The sequence below is a fragment of the Branchiostoma lanceolatum genome, chromosome 6 (genome assembly GCF_035083965.1).
Source record: "Branchiostoma lanceolatum isolate klBraLanc5 chromosome 6, klBraLanc5.hap2, whole genome shotgun sequence".
Lineage (NCBI taxonomy): Eukaryota > Metazoa > Chordata > Leptocardii > Amphioxiformes > Branchiostomatidae > Branchiostoma > Branchiostoma lanceolatum.
In genome coordinates, this window is record NC_089727.1 from 3,169,409 (window position 1) to 3,190,000 (window position 20,592).

The 20,592-nt window shown below is 41.8% G+C and overlaps 1 protein-coding gene across 1 annotated transcript in view; it reads left to right on the plus strand.

The window, feature by feature from the left end:
- The window catches only part of LOC136436176 (uncharacterized), a 68,787-nt gene extending 52,075 nt beyond the window's left edge, over positions 1-16,712 (plus strand). The window contains exons 5-7 of the mRNA XM_066429955.1: positions 14,431-14,555; positions 14,822-14,881; positions 15,195-16,712. Of these exons, the coding sequence (XP_066286052.1) occupies positions 14,431-14,555; positions 14,822-14,881; positions 15,195-15,219 (210 nt within the window). The 3' untranslated portion in view covers positions 15,220-16,712. The remainder of the gene's footprint in view (positions 1-14,430; positions 14,556-14,821; positions 14,882-15,194) is intronic.
- The last annotated feature ends 3,880 nt before the right edge of the window (positions 16,713-20,592 follow it).

Below are 20,592 nucleotides of genomic sequence, written 5' to 3' on the forward strand. Positions count from 1 at the left end.
ATTTCAGGAATTTCAGGTGCTGGAGACGCCAGAGCGAATGAGGCGGCCAGACCCAGACCACATGCCACGACGCCTCAGCACCAGCAACAGCAGCCTGCTATTGGTCAGTGCTATTGCTCTTGTTCAACTGTTAGGGCTGATCAAGTCGAGCTTCAAAAGACTGCTAGTTGTTGAACTTCGGCGGCAAAAATCAACATTCTGCCAACTATCAGTATCCCTTCATTATGTGCATTGCAACATTCAAGATTGCCAACAATGACGCCGGTATCAAGATTTGGTATATGTTTACCCATCCACAGCAAAATATCAGACTGAGTATAGATTCATCTATAGATTGTAGAAAAATGTATTTGTGAAAAAGTAGCGTGTTTGAATGTATCAGTCCTGGCGTAGGTAGTTTGAAACTTAGGTGGTGGGTCTCCCGGGTGCGCACCTGAGCTGGTTCGAGTAAACTGTCAGTGTCTATATCAATATGGTTGTTAACTAAGTTAGTAGAAGAAGGTGAGGCGTGCGTTCCTCCTCCTTTCAGAGAGAAGGGGCCACTGTTGTTGAGCAATAAGAAATTAGTTACTGATATGATCTTATCATATTCATTACAGAGCTCATCGGAGGAGGAGGAGGAGAGACCCAACAGGGTAATGTCTTATTGAGTTGCATTGTTATATAGAAATGTATCCATTTATGCATGGCTGTCTTAAGATAGTGGTCAAGAAAAAATTTAAACTTTAAACTGCTGTTAGTGGCAAAATATTTTCCATAATAATATAAGATTTGTGGTTTGATTTGTGGTTTTAAGGTTACTGTAAGAGCCCTGTAGTATCAATACAAAATCAGCTCTGAAATTGAGTGAATTTAAAAAAAAATATGTAATGAGCCTTGTTAATCATCCCACAAATATACAAAGCAGTCAATGACATACAGGACACAACTCTAAAGGATGATTTAACACAATAGACTGATCCTGTCGAAAACCAGATTGAATGCTTAGTACCCCCCACCCCCCCCCCCCCCGTTCTATTTAGAACACCTCCGTCAAAAACAGTGCATGGCTCGTGTAAAGCAGATTGTGTATATCTGAGACACTGGTTTTTCCCTGTAATGGTTGCATGTATGCTTAGGACACAAATGAATGGAAAAAGACACGTCAGGCACTTGATGGGAGCGAGCTTGTCACATTGGCAGCTACTACAACGTCCGCTAGCGTATAGTTTTGCCTCTTCCGTACTGGTGTGTGATAGTGATTAACTTAACTGTGAACAGGGAAGTAAAAGAAGGGCATTTGAATTCTTAGTTACAGAAGAACATGCAGCTTTTGTGTAATATCAAAAGTCAGAACAGTGGGAACCCTGTTAGAGATATACGTACTGTTTTACACTTGCATCGGCTGCTTGTCAAATCTAGGAGTTGATGCCCAACTACAAGGTAACACTATGCAGCACCTACCGCTTCAGTATTGACTGAAAACGTTATGCTTTCAATGCAATTACGTGCACCCCCTCCTAAAACAACTCTATTCGATGGATACAGCCTTCAAGAAGGAATTCAGAGCAGTTTTCTTTGACCCGCTTTGAAAGTGTTTTAGAGCCATAAAACTTAATGAAAGTCACTCGACATTATCAACAACCTGGCTGCAGCGGCAAGTCCGTCATTAGCCCTGTTTTTGACGGAGGTGTTCAAGATAGAAAAGAGGGCGTGGCTTTGGGATCGGTCTACTATAGTTCTAATGACTCAGGCGTACATGAGTAACTTATAATAGCTTCAACTACGCACGGCCCATGTCTGAGTTAAGACAGTGACACCTTGAGCCTGTGAAAGAACCTTATATATACTTCACATCAACAAAATTCAAGGTTCCGATCTTCTTTGATTTTTCAAGCCGCAGTTGAGATTTACTCAATGGGACAAATTTTCGAAGCAGGTGACAATGGACCATTCCTGTTTAACACCATACAGAACATATAGAACTCCCCATTCTACCTCGAACACCTCCGTCAAAAACAGGACTTGATGGACAGACATGGCATGTGTAAAGCAGGGTATGTACATTGTATATCTGTGACAAATTTTCCACTGTGTTCAGGCTGCGTGCATGCTTAAGAGGAACATGAAATCAAAAAGAAAACAGCTCGAGCACTCAAGTGCAAGGAGCTTGTAAAGTAACACTTGCCAACTAGTACACAAAGTCCACTAGTGAAGAGTTTCGTCGCTTCCATGATACAAACTGTCTTGTGTTTGAAACTCATTATATTCCGCTTCCAGTGGGAAGGGGGATATACTGTTTTTGCTTGCCTGTTCTTCTTCTTCTTTCTTCTTCTTTCTTCTGCCAAAAACCAAGTAGATGTGAGGTGGTAGGTCTACTAAATGGTATTACAGGTGTAGTTACATCCTTAAGATGTAGTTACCATTAGGAAAGGTGAATGCACCAGGCCATAAATTATGCTAATGAGGACCTCATTTGCATAATTTATGCAGAAACTTGTATTTCCTTTACCGTAAAAACTGCAGATGTCATATTTGAGATGTAGGTACCTTTAGGAAAGGTGAACACACCTGGCCATGGAATATGCTAATGAGGACCTCATTTGCATAATTTTTGCATAAACGTGTATGTTAATTACCGTTAAAGCTGCGGATGTTTTATTTAAGATGTAGGTACATTTAGGAAAGGTAAAAGAACCTGGACATGAATTATGCTAATGAGGACCTCATTTGCATAAAATATGCAGAAACTTGTATTTCCCTCGCCGTAAAAGCTGCAGACATTATATTTGAGATGTAGGTACTTTTAGGAAAGGTGAACACACCTGGTCGTGAATTATGCTATTGAGGACCTTGTTTGCATAATTTATGCATAATTTGTGCATGAACTCGTATTTTCCTTACCATAAAAGCTACGAATGTCATATCTGAGATGTAGGTACCATTAAAAAAGGTCAGAAAACCTGGCCATAAATTATGCTAATGAGGACCTCGTTTGCATAATTTATGCAGAAACTTCATAATACCCTTACAGTCAATGTGAGTGGGAAACCTGTCACAGATATACGCGCCTTGCTTTACATGTGCATCTGCTGCTTGTCAGCAACGGGGACACACCTGCCCACCATAAAGTTAGTGCTATGCGGCGCCTCCTGCTTCTGCATGGATCGAAAACATTAGGATCTCACCACAACTTACCCGCCCGACCTGTGGTTCTCCTCAAACCTGGGGCTTCCAGTTTTACGTCCCATGGAAGCTCACGTCCCTAATTATCATAGTATGAGGTTTGACATGGACGGAGAATGACTGCTTTACCTAATACCATGCCTTTATGGTACATCTTTCCCCTATTGCAGACCGGTGCATGCGGATTTGGCCAAGTACCAGGATTCAGAGGCGCTGGATTCTTTGGCCGCAACAGGAACGGCGGCGACAGAGGTGGCGGCGACAGGAGAGGCGGAGGCAGAGGCCCAGACCGGAACGTCAGGGCCCGTCGCGCACGTGTATGTACAAAAAAATATTTTCATCCCAGTTACCGGTTTTGCTACTTTGCTTGGATGTCAATGTCACAGAACACTGTACCCAAAAGCTCAGAACCTTTGATGCTTCAAAATCTATAGTGCGCACAAGGTACTAACAGCATTGGAATGTTTCACTTGAGAGTGCAATATATAAAATATGTGAATACTAGAGTTTGGCGAACACATTATCTTCGCCAAATAATCCAGGCTTATTATGGATAGTGATTGATATTCATTTACATGCTTTAATATCACCCCCTGAAAATTTGATCATACACCATGCCGTTTGGAAGTTATGAGGGGGGGTCTAGATAGGGTTAAAATTATTTGGTGGTATAGGACTAGTATACAGTGTAAGTGGTCATGAAAAAATCTGAGGATATTGATATCATATGGGCCCTTAAGAGCAAATGTCTGTAAGGATCAAACAATGGTGGCAGGGGTCAAAAAATAGATTTGGCTCATATTTTGCACAGTGATAGTACTTGGCCCACAACCTCTCAAAATAGCTTTCTTTCTTCTCAAAACCAATTGTTGCCATGGCAACAGGCCTAACAAGTTTTGGGGCCATTTTCCCTCATTTGGGCATGTCGAAAACTGGCTTACTTTAGGACAATATTACGAGCACATGCTTGAATATTAGGGAAAAATAAAAACGAAACTAAAAAGAATAACTCTTGAGCTTTTCTAAGGTAGCTTCAAACTTTTAAGAAAGTCAACTTGAAGTGCTTGGGCTGCCTGAAAACAATACAGTGTTTTAGGCTTTTCAAAAAACGTAATATTTGCCCCACTTTGTAGCGCTGTAAGTACAAAGATGGTGATGTTTTTTGCTTCAAATTCAAACCTTATGTACATGATTATATTTGCTATCAATTGCATGCTTGCAAAGTTTGGGGTCTTATTTGGTTGTCACGTAGTTGCCCTCAGAAGTAGGTCATTTTTCATGTTTGACGTAAAATATGATTTTGAGCCATATTCAAGATGCAATATCTGAAAAGGTAGAACACTGATCTAACTTAACTTCATGTCAAAGGTAACCTTATGTATTGTCTATCAAACGAGTGCTTGTAGAGGTTGGGGTCTTGTTCCGTTTTCGTGAACTTGTCCCTAAAAGTAGGCCATTTTTTGAACATGTGCAGAAATAGGCATTTTGGGCTGTGTTTTATGCTTTGACAATCTCAAAGTGGGGTATTGTTTGAATTCAAATTTGAATCCCAGTAGTGACCCCATGTATTGCCATCAATTGAGTGCTTGTAGAGGTTGGGGTCTTGTTTCATTGCCGTGAAGTTGTCCCTAAAAGTAGGCCATTTTTTAATATGTGCAGAAATTGACATTTTGGGCTATGTTGATGTTTTGAAAATGTCAAAGTGGGATGTTGTTTTAGTACAAATTTCTACTAGAAGTAATCCCATGTATAGTCTATCAATTGAGTGCTTGTAGACGTTGGGGTCTTGTTTCGATGCTGTGCACTTGTCCCTAAAAGTAGGTCATATATATGTGAAGCCTATAGCAATATGCACTTATGTGTAAAGCTTTGATAATGTCCAATTAGGATGTTATTTGAATTCAAATCTTTAGCAGTACAGAAGTGCCTCATGTGTTATCTATCAAATGCATGATTATAGAAGTTCGGATGGTGTTGCTGTGTATTTGTCCCCTAAAGTAGGCCATATTTTGGACAATGTTCAGAAATAATATTTAGCACTACGTTAAGTATTGAATCTTTTTAAAGTAGTGTTTTTATTTAAATTCTTTATGACGATAAAGCTATATTGTCTTCCGATGATTCTTGTGATTTCCGGTATTACACTTTGGATAGTGTTTTCCCCTGCTCACTAGAGGCATTTTGGCGACGCCTCAGGGGCTATCTTAATGGTAGATATATTGTGTGCAGTTTGCAAGAATTCTAGAAATTGTACAGGAATGTGAAAGTCAACGGGACGATAACTCAAGAATGCCTAGATAGATTGTCGTCATATTTGGTAGGTGGGTAGGTCTTTGTGAGACCTTGAAATGATTGGCTTTTGGGCCCCCTATAGCTAGTGACTTTCTATGGTACTGCATGGGAACTTTCACTTTAGAGATCTCTTATTTGAACATGCTATGGTCATGATATTTCAGTGGTAGATAGCTCTTTGTTGGAAAAATCGGCCCTGTAGATTTGGATCCACTAGCGGATCCCCTAGTGGTAAAAAGAAAAACCCTATATTGCTATCTCGGTGCGGATCATTAGCATTTCGCCCAGCTTCCAGAGTACTGTGGATCTCCCCTCACACAATACATGGAGTAACATTTTTTTAGCAAAAGATTGAATTCAAACAACATCCCTTTTTGACATTTTCAAAGCATAAAACATAGCCTAAATATGGCCTACTTTAAGGGACAAGTTCACGGCAATGGAACAAGATCCCAACCTCTACAAGCACTCAATTGGTAGATTTAACATGGGGTTACTACTGATAAAAATTTGAATTCAAACAATACCCCACTTTGAGATTTTCAAAACATCAACATAGCTTATCATATTCATTACAGGAGCTGAGTGATTCGGAGGAGGAGGACACCAACGACAACAACAGGAAGAAGAGAAAGAGGCCGGCCCAGGAGAACACAGCGGGGAGGAAGAAGGTAAAGGAATGTCAAATTGAGGAACGCATTAGCGTCTGTGTAGCACAGTGGCAGAGCATCCGGCTATGAACCAATAAGACCCAGGTTCAATCCCCAGTGGAGTACCCAGACATTTCCGGACTTGCACCCAGACGTTGTGCCCTTGGGAAAGGATACATTTCCCATGTCCTGAGCCCAGCAGTAGGGTTTGGGTTGGCGTTAGGAAGGGCATCCAGCCGTAAAAACTCTTGCTACAAAAAAGGACTTGCACTTGATGAGGAGGTCTGGGGCTTCCCCATTCATGTGCGAGCACGTCTAACCCCCAGATGATGGGGAACAAAAGACGTTAAATTGGATAGAGAGAGAGAGATTGTTAGGGGCCAGGAAAAAACTTTATTCCTTTGAAGTTTATTACAAAAGATTGAAGCAGCTGTAATGCCTGCAGCTATAAACACAGTGGGAAAGCTGTCACAGATATACGCACCTTGCTTTACACATGCATCTGCTGCTAATGCGGCACCTCCCGCTTCTGCATTGATCAAAAACATTACGCTCTCACCACGACTACATTCCCCGAGGTGAGGTTCTCCCCAAACATGGGGCCTCCAGTTTTACGTCCCATTGAAGAGGACGTCCCTGATTATCAAAGTATGAGGTTTGACATGAATGGAGAACGACTGCTTTACCTTAGAATACCATGCCTTTATCCTTCCCCCTATAACAGGCAAGAAGCATGGAGGAATCAGGAGCCTGTGGGCAGGGGACTGTGCCCAGGCGAGGCCCTTTCATCGCGCCAAGGAGAGGCCGGGCTGTCATCCCACCCAGGAATGTGATCCCACCCAGGAATGTGATCCCACCCAGGAATGTGATCCCACCCAGGAATGTGATCCCACCCAGGAATGTGATCCCACCCAGGAATGTGATCCCACCCAGGAATGTGATCCCACCCAGGAATGTGATCCCACCCAGGAATGTGATCCCACCCAGGAATGTGATCCCACCCAGGAGAGGCCCCAGAAATCCGGTATGTAGAAAAAAAATTTTCATCCCAGTTACAGGTTTTACTACTTTGCTTGTATGTCAATGTCGCAGAACACTGTATTTCGCCTTCATAGGGACTACATAGTTAAAAGGCACCCAGAGCATTTTATGAGGCTTGAAAACTGGAAATATTCTAGTATTCTAGTTGTTGTAATCTTTATGAAATTGACATTTAATGCCACTGTTTGCCACATTTGCGTGCATATTTCTTATCAAAAGTGCTCAAAAGCGGCACAAAAATAAACTACATTCAATTTGGTGATCTTTTAGTTTTGCGCACCTAGTGTAATTAGACCGATACCATAGCCCCGCCCACCACCGTCAAAACGTACAAATGCAAAATTAAAACATAAAAATGCAAATATTTGACGGACATGCAGTCACTCTCTCATTGGTTGAACCGCTAATTGTGATGGACAGAACCACAGCTTTGGCCTTCCCGACGGGCACAGGAAACTAACTAGTAGTCAACTTTTTCAAGTATGATATTTAATGTTGAAATCAGGGGTTTTATTCACAAATCCAATTCTGGTCGCTCAGCAATTAATCGCCTTCTGGTGGAACTGAGGACACCCTTAGGTATTCCACTTGCTAGTTTGTGTAATATTTGTGGAAATAAGAATTTAAGAATCAAAACTCCATACAGCCGTTATTGTATTTCCCCAAGTCTTAAACTTGACAAAGCCCGAAAAATCTTGCAGGCTGGCGCTGCGCTGCAACGCTATTTTGTTTGTCATTTTTGATGCAGTGACGAGTGACCTGCAAAGTTGAGAATTTGAGATGAAATGTTTGGCAGTTAAACATGGTTTATTTCTCTCAACAAGTTTGCTGATATATGTCAGTTCTGGGGCTTGATGCCGACTTGGTGGTGCCGACTTGTCCTGATATTCATCGTAACTCGCCAGTTTTTGGAGGCATATTTATGCATTTGTCGGCTTGAAAATCAACAAAATTCATCAAGAATAAAAATAAACTGATACTGTAAAAGTCGGATATTACACAAATTGAAGTGTGCATGCGTGGTTGACGAAGGAAGACGTGTCTGGAACTGCTCTCGGCTACTGACTATATTTTTTACCGTTTTTGTCTAGTTTTTAGCTCCAAATTGATTCCATCTCAAGTTCTTTTAGTAAATTATAGTATTAGGGTGTTTTTTATCAAGTTTTTAGATAGGTTTTTGGAAAATTGAGTATTTGACGAACGTTTTGGCCAGGGACATGTGCTAACATCCCCCGCCGCCATCTTGAAAATTTTATCGAACCGCCGCGGACAAATTCTCCCCCGGCTCTTTTCACCTGAATTTATCTGATTTTACGGATCAAGGAGCCCATACCCGGGGACAACCTGAAGCGGAAAGATTCCCGGGCAGGAAAAGCCCTGACAGTCGGAGGCCAGAAGCGGAAAATTCCCCGGGCGGGAAAAGCCCCGGCTGAGAAAGGCTACCAGGCGTAGCAGAAGAGGATAAAGGCTACCAGGCGTAGCAGAAGAGAATAAAGGCTACCAGGCGTAGCAGAAGAGTGTAAAGGCTACCAGGCGTAGCAGAAGAGGATAAAGGCTACCAGGCGTAGCAGAAGAGGATAGAGGAGAGTAGAGTAGAGGCTACCAGGACGTAGCAGCAAGGGGGAACGGCAGCCAGGACGTTGCAGAACCGAGTACGGTCGAGTAGTTTCAAAACGGACACAAAACAAGTTTTTAAGCAAGAGCAAGACTCCCAGGGCGGGAAAAGCCCAGTAGGAAACGGTCAGCCGCAACAAGAAAGGGTGAAGACTCACAGAATCGGAGGAAAGACGGACAATAGAAGCGCAAGTATCCTTACTTTACATACTGAATAGACTTACAAGTAGATATGAATGAAGAACGGGTGGTAACCCCGCCCAGGAAGATGAAAACAAAGAAGAAAGTAGCCGGGGGATGCACAAATCAAGTAAATAGTAGGGGAGATACAGAGGAGTGGACTTGTAAGAAATGTCGTAATATTTTGAAAGATGATGAGGGATGCCAAGTGTTAACATGTGACGGGTGCAATAGCCACTTTTGCCTGTCGTGCACAAGCCTAACACAGCAAGAGTTCAAAGCATTGACAAAGCTACAGAGAGATGATGTCTGTTGGTTCTGCGAAACCTGCAAGTTGAAGGTTCGGATTTGCTTCACAACTAAAGAAGGGGACCCAGAAAGTGCACCTAACTTCATGGAAAAATTAGTTGCAATCGAGAAGAAAGTAACATCACTAGAAAGCAAGATAGACACTGTCAAAGAAGACCAGAAGAAACAACTACAACAGGTGGGGAGGGCCATTGTGATCAGGGAAGACTTAGAGGGAGACACACAAGGCAGTGGGGAGGTCTCAGAAGAGGACAAAAGGGGAAATAGCGATGCTCCTGAGGGGGACTCTGAACAGGGGCCCTGGATAACGGTCACAAAAAGAAAATCAAAGACGACAAAGTTTGCGGAAATTCTGAAAGAGGCTCTAACCGAACAAAGAAAAGCAGTAGATGAACAAGAGAAAAGGAGTTACAATCTAATCGTACACAATGTAGAGGAAGTTGAGCAAGCAGACAAAAGGAAGGAACACGATATGGAATTTATAGAAAAACTTTTCAATGACCATCTAGAAGTGGACGTGAAGTTTAAAGAACTGTACAGACTGGGAAAGAAAGACACAAGCACTAAGAAAGGTCGACCACTTAAGATAGTATTGGAAAGGAAGGAAGATAGAGCTATTATTCTAAATAGACTTCCGAAGTTGAAGAAGGCGGAAGAGAAGTTAAGACGAATAAGTGTCACAGCCGATCTAAGTAGAGAGGAGAGAGAAGAGATAAGGCTCCTCGTACAGGAGGCAAAAAACAGGTCACAACAGGAAGTAACGGGGGAATTCATACACGTGGTGAGAGGGACATACCCGAAGATGTACATCGTGAAGAAAAGGCACATAGTACGAAACATTCAGGAAGAAGACAGATAAATGAAGGAAAAGGGAAAAGTAAATGGTTACAAATTATGTACACGAACATTGACTGTATCACAAACAAAAAGGCGGAGTTCATGGCAAAGATTGACTCAGTACAACCAGACATCTGCATAACAACTGAAACCAATCCAAAAAACTCAAGGTACAAAATGACTAAGATGGACTTACATGTAACTGGATACGACCTGTTCACCAACGCAGAACAAGATGGAGTGAGAGGGGTATCGGTGCATGTGAGGTCAGAGTTTGAAGCTATGGAACTAAACCTAAGAGAGCCGCAGTGTGGAAAGGTCTCTGAATTAGTGCCGGTAGAAATTAAGCTGAAAAACAACGACAAGCTTGTGGTGGTTGGAGTTTATAGGAGCCCAAACTCCTCCAGTGAAAACAATGAAAATGTCAACGATGCGATTTATAAGATATGTTCCCTGGGTTACTCACATCTTTTGATGGTGGGGGATTTCAACTTTCCTGAGATATCATGGAAAGACGGGGGAGGAACTACCAGCTCCAAGACTAACGAAGCACACAAGTTTCTTGAAGCTACTCGTGATGGGTACCTGTACCAACATGTCAACAGTGCTACTAGATTTCAGACTAACCAAGAGTGCAATGTATTGGACCTTGTTTTTACAAATGAGCATGGTATGATAAGTGAATTGACAATGGAGCCTCCAATTGGTAAAAGTGACCATGTGGTACTAAGATGTAACTTCAACTGTTATGCTCAGACAAGACAAGCAAAGACAGAGTCACGGAGATACAACAAAGGTGATTACAAACAAATGGAGGAAGATCTTACAATAGACTGGCATGACACACTTAAAGATCTGAACATTGAGAACACCTGGGAAGTTTTCTCCAACTTAGTTACACAGAGTGCCGAAAGAAATATACCAAAAGCGAAGCCGACAAACAAAAGAAGAAAGCTCTCATGGCGGAACAAAGCTGTTAACACAAAACTGAACAACAAGCAAAAACACTGGAAAAAATACTGTGAGACAAGGAAACAAGAAGACTACAGAAAATACGCAAAAGCACGAAATCAGGCTAGATGGGCCGCAAGAAAGGCAGTGAAGAAGTACGAGAAACAGATGGCCAAAAATATCAAAACTAATGCAAAACCTTTCTGGAAATACGTAAACGCCAAATCAAAAACTCGCTCAGGTATCCCTGACTTGAAGGAAGGAACAACAGTGGCGAGAACTGACCGAGAGAAAGCCAAAGTTCTTAATGAATTCTTTGTCACAAGTTTTACAAGCGAAAATACAGCACACATGCCGAAACCAACGGCCAGGCATTATGATGAAGAATTAACAGATGTCGAAATTAGTCTTGAAGAAGTGAAGCAAAGGCTGAAGAACATCAACCCTAACAAAGCAATGGGTCCTGACAATATGCATCCTAGGCTTTTATATGAGCTTGCAGAGACGTTGGCAACTCCTCTTCAAATAATGTACTCTAATTCCATAAACGAAGGCAAAATCCCCAACGACTGGAAAATTGCCGACGTCACACCGCTGCACAAAAAGGATCTAGGAATACCCCAGGAAATTACCGCCCCGTCAGTTTGATGTCAGTGGTGTGTAAGGTACTAGAGAGTATTGTTCGGGATGCCATAGTAAAACATATGCGACATAATAATCTCTTCACGACACACCAACACGGATTTATACCTGGTAGGTCAACAACCACCCAAATGCTGGAATGTATGGATAAATGGACAGAATGGCTAGACAAAGGCCTGCCAGTAGACGCTGTCTACTTAGACTTTCGTAAGGCCTTCGATTCGGTGCCAATCCAGAGATTACTAGCAAAAGTACAAAGTTATGGAATAACGGGCAACATTCTGAAGTGGATTAAATCCTTCCTACAAGGGAGAAGACAGAGGGTACGGGTAAACGGCATAAGATCGGACTGGGCAGCAGTAACTAGTGGCGTGCCTCAGGGAAGTGTGCTGGGTCCGGTGCTGTTCTCCTTGTTTGTTAACGATCTACCCGAGACTGTGCAAAGTGACCTAAAGCTTTTCGCGGACGATACGAAAATTTACCGTCCTGTAGCAAAGGTTAACGACTGTGCCGTCATACAGAAAGATCTACATCAACTACAAAGCTGGGCAGAAGATTGGCAGCTGAACTTTCACCCTATGAAATGTACTGTCATTAGGTTGGGAAAAGGTCACCCTGACTTTGTATACACTATGACGGACAAAGAAGCAAGTTCATCTTTGAACTTCACACAGTTAGAGAAAGACCTGGGTATTATGGTAGATAAGGAAGTAATCACGTAGCTGCAATAACCAACAAAGCCAATCAAGTTGCAGGACTTATGTGGAGAACCTTTGAATTTGTTGACAAAAAAGTATTCTTACTCTTGTACAAATCTCTAATCCGCCCACACTTGGAATACGGGGCACCAGTGTGGTCACCATACTCGTGGAAACTAGCTTTTGAGCTCGAACAGGTTCAAAAGAGGGCAACAAAACGTGTCCCTGGCCTCAGGAATATGACGTATGAGGAGAGACTTAGAGTGTTGGACTTACCAACTCTAGTCTACAGACGTATTAGGGGAGACTTGATCAACACATACAAGTTCATCCATGGAGTGTACGACTTGGAAAGCCCTTTCGACTTGATCGAGGAAACTAGAACTAGAGGACACAGCTTACGTATAAAGAGGAAAACATCTAAATCCAACAGAAGAGCACACTTCTTCAGCGTCCGGGTGATCCCCTGGTGGAATAGCCTACCCGAGACAGTAGTGGTTTCTCCCAGCATAAACTGTTTCAAGGAGAGGCTGGACAGGCTCATGCGGAAACACAAGGTGTACTTTGACTTCCGAGCTCTAGACAACCCCCACAAACTGGAAATGACTGTGACATAAAAGCGAAGAGCGGCCTAAAATGGAACCAGCCGATTCCTACCTGGCCGAAGAAACTCTACTCTACTCTACTATAGTTGTTTGTATCAACATAGAATTGCAACAATTCTGCATTGACGGGGAAAATTTGCCCTGACAGGGAAACTGCATGACGGAGAAACGACTTGACACCCACTTGACGTAGCCTAATAGTAATCAGAAATGTTCTTAGATGGAACTGCTATACATTATTACCAATACAATAAGCCTAGAATAGAAACATGCAACTCTAAGTCTGTATCAGTTCCATGGTGCAATTACCGTAGATCATACTGGATATAGTTTTACAGTAACTAGGAATATTCTTAGATAGAACTAGATTGTTACCTATGTTGTCTGTAAATTGCCATACAAAGTTAGCCATGAAAGTTCAGATTCTTTTAAGAAAAACATGCAAGTTTGCACCCAAATGTCTTTTTTTTCTGTGCACCTAATCCTTAGTATACCTTATTTTCTCGATTAAAGTACGCACCCCAATTAAAGTACGCACCCCTGATTTGGGTCTAGTTCCAGACAAATTTGCAGAACTGAAACGTAAAGTCAAAAACCTCAAATAAATATGCACCCCTTCTCCACTGATCTTGAACACATTTTGAACAGGATAAATTCAAATTTATGGTGTTCCTCCTATTATCTCCAGGTTATTTTTCTTATATCAAGGACTTCTACGTAATGCCATTCCTTAGATTCATAAAAGATTCTCTTGTTTACACTGCCAGCATCGTCTCTGCAAACTTGAAGATTGCCTACGACAAGTTACAAACTTCGCAAATTGGCAGGTATTGAGCCATGCATTGTTGCACCGCAGCTGGGTTCCTGGTTTGATTAAGCAAGGGTTTGAGTTTGAGGTCATTTTCCAATTTGTCCGGGCAAGAATCTCAAATAAGGTCCGCACCCTGACTTTAGCAATGACTTGTGGTGCCTTTTGAATTTTGAAATGTTTAAAAAGTGCGTACTTTATTCGAGACAATACGGTAGATGCACAGAAATATGATGGTCCAGTTTTTTAGGGGTAGGGTTTTATTGGGTTTTTATTTGTTGCTCCTTCCACAAAAGCACAAATGAGGTAGTATTTCAAACATCCAACAGGTGTGCTTGAGATGCAAGCATATTATATAAGTGAAGACCTTTATAACAAATAGGAAAGAATCTTTCGTTCATGCCTTTTTCACTCTCTCACTTTCACTAACTTCCTGTCAGTTTCTTCTTCTTTATTCCTCCCATAGGAGAGCATAGCTTCATCACATTTAACTTGTTCATTCATTCTTAATTCACGCTTAATTCATTCATTCATTCATTCATTGATTCATTGATTCATTCACAAATTCCTACATTTCATTGATTCATTCAAGTTTTGTTCAATTCATCAACTCATGCATTTGCTTCTTCCCTCCCTAGAACCGATGGATACGGAGTGTGACAGTGACAGTGAGTACTACACTGCCCCTGAGGACACGGACACCGATGATACTACTTACTACACTGCCAATGAGGACACAGACTCCTCCGATGATGCGACGCCTGTAAGTTGACCTCCGTTTGATAACCTTATATTTACCTCCATGACGGAGGCTCACCACTCTCGAGGGTACTGTTACTTTCAATATTTGTGCATTCAGAGGTATCAAGATCCTTTTGATGTATTTGTATTTTGGCATGTCCTGGTTATTGAGGTCCCAATCATGCATATCAATTTTTGTAATATACAGAATTATAGAATGACGTTCTCCATCTAAGTACTATTTTCCAAGGTCTTGTCTTAAACTTGGATTTTCATATATCATTTAAGAATCTGTCTGACGGTGTGTCGACGCTACTTCAATCAACACTATGGCAAGCGATACAGATGGTAAGTACTCATATGATCATATCCCTTTTCTAGACATAATAAACGTCTAAAAATTACCTAATAACTGTTGTTCATCGATCTGTGTCAGCGATCGTTTTGATAGATTATCCAGGGCTCGAAATAGTGGGTGCATGTGCACCTGTTTATTTCTGGGTTGTAGAATATATAGATACTTGTAGCCCCAAAACACAAATTATGTGGGCTTGTGTGCAGGAATTCAGTCTTTTTAGCCAGAAACCTTTCTCCAAAAAGGGCCATATCTTGATAACATTTCTTTAAGCCTATACATTTACATATATTTCCTTCCCCCCAGTGCTGACAGACCAGCTGAGATCTGAAAACAAGTCACTTGAGGAGACTCTACGAGAGACAGAAGAAAATGAGGTTAATACTTAGAGGGTTTTTTTCTTTACTTTGTTTAGCTTTGTATTTTTGTAGTTAACAAACTATTTTTCCAACAGGTTTTCAATGGGAAGACAAAGACTTGCTTAAAAACTGAGACATTCAAATAATAAAAGAACAAAAAACCAGCTTCCTAATAAATGTTCCTTAGTGTCTTTACCGTTATTCCCCTTCATTTATTTGTACCTGTACTGTAACTAACACTTATACTGTACATGCGCAAACTGCTAGTAATCTCATTCTAATGACGCTAAGCAGTCAAATGTCATATATATATTACAAATATAAGTGCCTCATTACAAAGTAGCTTCAAGGAATCTTGATGAACCTAATTAGACGAGTTCGACCTAAATGGCATCAGGCCATATGCCTTTGAGCATGATTCAGGAGAATTAAAGAATGGTTGAGAGAGAAGTCTGCCGGAGCCTCCGCTGGGAACGCCACACAACTAATAGCTGCATGAGACGGCCGAGGTAACGAGGCGGAGGGTTGGCGGCTCGAAACTATGGTGCAGATGCAATTCATGTAAAGCAATGGCGACAGTGCGGGAGTATGTGTGTTGCCATAACCTTCCTGAGCTGACAAATCCAGGGGACCACAACAATCTAGATCGGGGCGGTATATGCGCGTCCAAAGCGGCTGTGGCCAGTTGAAGTGCATCACGCTACCCGAGGAATTCTATCCCATGTATCTCATAAGGACTTCGTTCATACAGCGATAGCACCAGAGGCGATGTGAGCAGACGAATATGTAGGTTTAAATATCATGGAAGAAATTGTATTTTGCTGCTACGATCTCCCGCCACCACCTGTTCAGTTTGTCTCTGTTGGTCTATAACATAATTACCTTCATGGTGACGGTCGGGGACGAGTAATTATGTTTTCGGCGTTATAATTGTTATTGTAAGTTTTGTCTTTATTCCATTATTTCTGTTTACATGCAAGGAAGGCATCTGAATGTTTCACCTTCCTTTTTCTTGTCCAAACAAAGTCAGTTGAACATGCGTTTCGTTCTTATTAATGGTTATTGTTCCCTGTTCACTTTTCCTTTCAGATGCTCACTTAATTATACGGATGACATCGCTTTGCGCATAAATTTTGTTTCCAAAGACAGAAGTTTTCGCCCATGGAGTACATCGTACAAAGCATGTCGTGTCTGTTTGCTTGTTTGTTTGTTTGTTGTTGGATGTTTTGTTAATTGCTTCCTTACTTTTTGATTGGTTTGTGGTTCATTGCTTTTATGGTACATTCATAGAGAAGAAAAGTGTGGATATTGCAGATAGCTGCAGGACATCTTTCTGAAAGCATGTAAACGAGTACACATATATTTTAAATTGAGTATTGTATGTATCTTTATTGCTTTTAGACTTTTTTTAAATGTATATCATACTTCACTTCAGCCAATGTAGGCTGCTACTGTATGTTTTGTCTTTGGCCGTAAATAAATGAAATCATTCATTATATCTATCATGTGTCTTTTTACCATATTTCCATATGGTAATTTCCATTGGCAGAGCTTCCTGTAGCACTACCTTCTATTTTTGACATGTAATGTGCTCGCTGGCTGATAGCTTTTGCAACCAGGAAGAAGTTGTGTAGGTTTGGGCTACAAGTGGGATGACTTGGCGCGAAATCTGGGGTTCGAGCGAGATCAAAGTAATACAGACCACCCCGTCATTGCGTGACCTTAACCAGAGGTGAAGGGAAGTGCTTGAAAGGTGGGAAAATAATAAAGTAGGTGGAGCTACTCCACAGATTTTGAAGCAGGCCCTCATCGACATTGGTGAAAGAAAGACAGCAAAGAGCTTGTAAGATGTGTGCCTGTTAATTGAATAAAGGCATTGACTAAAAAATCACAATCCTCGCGACCACGTTTGTTGAAGCCCAGACGGTGTGTTCCAGGCAAAGGTTTGAATTGAGTGTCTTGGAGAGAAGGTGTGTGTCCACTTCGCGCAGAGGCGATATTGTAGCCGAAGATGTCATGATTTATTGCGTGAAGGTGTCAGCCCAAGTGGTGTGGCTTTTGTGAGTAGTTAACTTTGATTTCCGGCGGATTGTCGAGTGATTTTGGATTGACTTGGCGATTATCCCGAGATATTCGGTTTGACTCAGCGGTTTTTCTTGAGTGATTTGCGATGCCGCCTGGCAGTAAGAGACATGTTACTTTCATATGCTGTTACAAATGTAAGTTGCTGGTTTATTCACAGAATGAGAACGTTGATAGAGAGGCGACCTCCAGGCAGGGAGCAGAAAGCATGGAGCACCCACGCCAGATGCTGGGCAAGAGAAACCTAAAAGAGAAGACATTCCACTTTGTACACAGGGCAAAAACATCCTTCCTGAACACCATCCGTGCGAGGGGAGATCTGCCTCCAGCACCTCGCGGAGAAACTAGGCATGAGGATGCTGAGGATATCAATGATTGCGACTCATCAGACACTGACACAAAATCAAGGGCCGACCTACACTGCGCCTACCAACCAGGAATAAGATGATGAAGACACCTGTGAGGAAATACCGGGGGAAACATCACCTTAGTACAGTCTTTACCCTCCAAAAGATCATTCCCAGCTATCAGCTATGATCAACTATATCAATACAGAGAAGACTGTTCCAGCCGATCTTCCTAAGGACATCTGATTCTCAAACCCATCCCACCTGGAATATATCTGCCCCACTGAAACACAATGTTCCTATTGCGAGGATCATCCAGCCTTGTAGGAGCGTACATCAATTAACCGAAATGGAAAGAGTTTGGACCTAGATGGGATGTACGATGGTAAGTAATCAATGTGCTTTCCTACTCTGTTGATAGGTGAGAATTTAAGTAAGTATATGGACAACACTAACACCTGCAGACTTCAGCGACCACATGTTGGAGCTCGTTATAGAAGATCTCGAAACCACATGGACGCAGGATGACAAAGCTTCTCTGCTTCAAAACAACATTTAGTTCAACTGTGCCTCTGTATCTATTGATAACACACCAATACAAGGCGCATTTGCCATTCAAATAAATACAAAGAGCTGCTTCTTTAAAGGCTCACTGTGTGTGTGTGCCCTGGCAATAACGTTACCTCACTCAGACACAGAATAAGAATATAAAACAAAACCAATCCATATATAATCAGAACCCTTGGGTACCGGTGTAGTAAGATGTCTTTACTTTAGCTATATCGTTTATGTTCCTATATGGTTTAACATGACAGAGTAATAATAAATTTTAAAAATGTCAAATCTCTATGGATAGGATCAGACTAGGTCTTCAATTTTTCGATCTTATTCATTCTTGAATTATTTATATGAAAAAAACAAAAACATTTTGGTTGTGTATTGCCCTGCTACCTTTGTCTCATTAAGGCTTTAATTTGTTAGATTTAATAAATGTTTCTGGCTATTTTCGGTCCGACCATTTAAAGTTCTGTGCCGTGTGCGGAAAGATCATACTGTGCGACACATGTCCTCCAGTCTACCATCCCATTTGTCTGGGCCTTGTGCTGGAAGAGATTCCAGACGTAAAATGGAGCTGTTCCCGCTGTGTAAGTATTACAGGGGGTGTCTGTGGGGGTATATTGGAGGGGGGTCCTCCGTTACACGCAGAAGTATAACGATGCCAGCAAATGTTGAATTTCAATAAGACTCTAGAAAGCGCAGATCATGCAGCAGCGCAGGCAGCAGAGAGGAATCCGGAGGCACGCCGGAAGGCACGTACGGCTGGATTTGTGCAGCAGCACTACATTGAGGTGGACTGACCGACCTGAGAGAGTGGAGGCTAACACATTACAGGCTGCAGTCAACTTTGAACTTTGAACTTTATTTCACCTTAAAATCGGTGGCACAACGCTTCCTGTCACGTGTGCGTTACAAATCAAATCAAATCAAGTATGGACAATTATAAATATAGAGGTACGCTTATCATGCTAAGGGATAAACAATACATAATAACAATAGCATAGTACTGGTGATAATGATATATCCGTACATGTCATAACAGAAGTATAAGAACATGCTGTCGCTTGGTTTAAGATTAGGTCGTGTAAACAAAACATAAGGTCTCGAGCAAAACATAATGTAGGTGGGTTAAGACGTACAAAATAAAACTTAAAGTCTTGAACAAAACATAAAGTAGGCAGATTAAGTCAACAATACCTTCATCCTTATCCCCTCTGACCTTGTATGCTCTGAGTGGTAAGTAACTTTTTTTCGTTGGATGTATAATTGACTTAGGTTTGTCTGCATGTGCATGTGCAAGTATCCTTATGCCAAATCATTAGTTATTGTCAAAGCAGGCCAAAGTCTTGTTGATATGTTCATCAACTGAATACATGTATGTCCCATTTCCTTGTTGCAAGTCAGAGTAGAAGAAAGTGCCTTTAGCATACGAGTATGGACTTTTTTTATATTTCACACAATTGGCCTTGGGTGAGGTTGTCAGAGGCGCCCTGTAGACCGCGCATGGTGACTCAGTGAACTGACAGGACCTGTCCTTTCCTGCAAGTCCCGGCACCTCAATCACACAGCAGAATTCTACCAACTTACCTAGCTACACAGCCCTAGAAACACCCATCCCCTGTCGCCGACGGATCCCAGCGACCAGCAGTCACCACAGGCAGTCCCTCCAACTCCAAACAGAGAGCTAATGGGTACGAATTTTAATCATCTATTTAGGCAAATTTTCTCTCATGAAAGGAGGATCACATCTCACAAATGGAACCACCTGCATATTCGAAATTATTTGTCCCCCAGACCTGAGGTGTGAAGACAGACACATCATTAATTCTATAGTGATGGTCAGCTGGCTAGTGTTTTTTTGGAAAGGATCACTAGTCGTATTCTGTTGTCTTGTTTCTTAGCATATGGAACCTGTATTCACTGTCGACTATAATGTTTGTAATTCTGTGTGATTGTGTCTCGCTGCTCTGATTCTGTGTGATTGTGACGCGCTGCTCTGATCATGATCAGACACCGTATTTGTTACCTAAACCTGTATATACCTATTGTGCACTCACAGTTTTCATTGGGGACCCTACCAGGCAGGTGAAGGTGCTGCCCGGTGTGCTGGCATATGCGGAGCAGCACCTCGCCGAATCACCGCCAAAGTACCAGTCTGCTATCACCAGATTCCTCGGCGAGGAGAACTGCCTCGACAAAAAACAAGATGGAGGCCATACTTGAGTGAGTGGTTTAGTCTTAATAAATCAACATACCGATTATGTTGGTATTTGCGATCACTCCATCAATTTTGCTATCTCCATAATTATTTAATGTATAAAGCTCTGCGATGCTTATAGATAAGTGCAAGTATAAGCT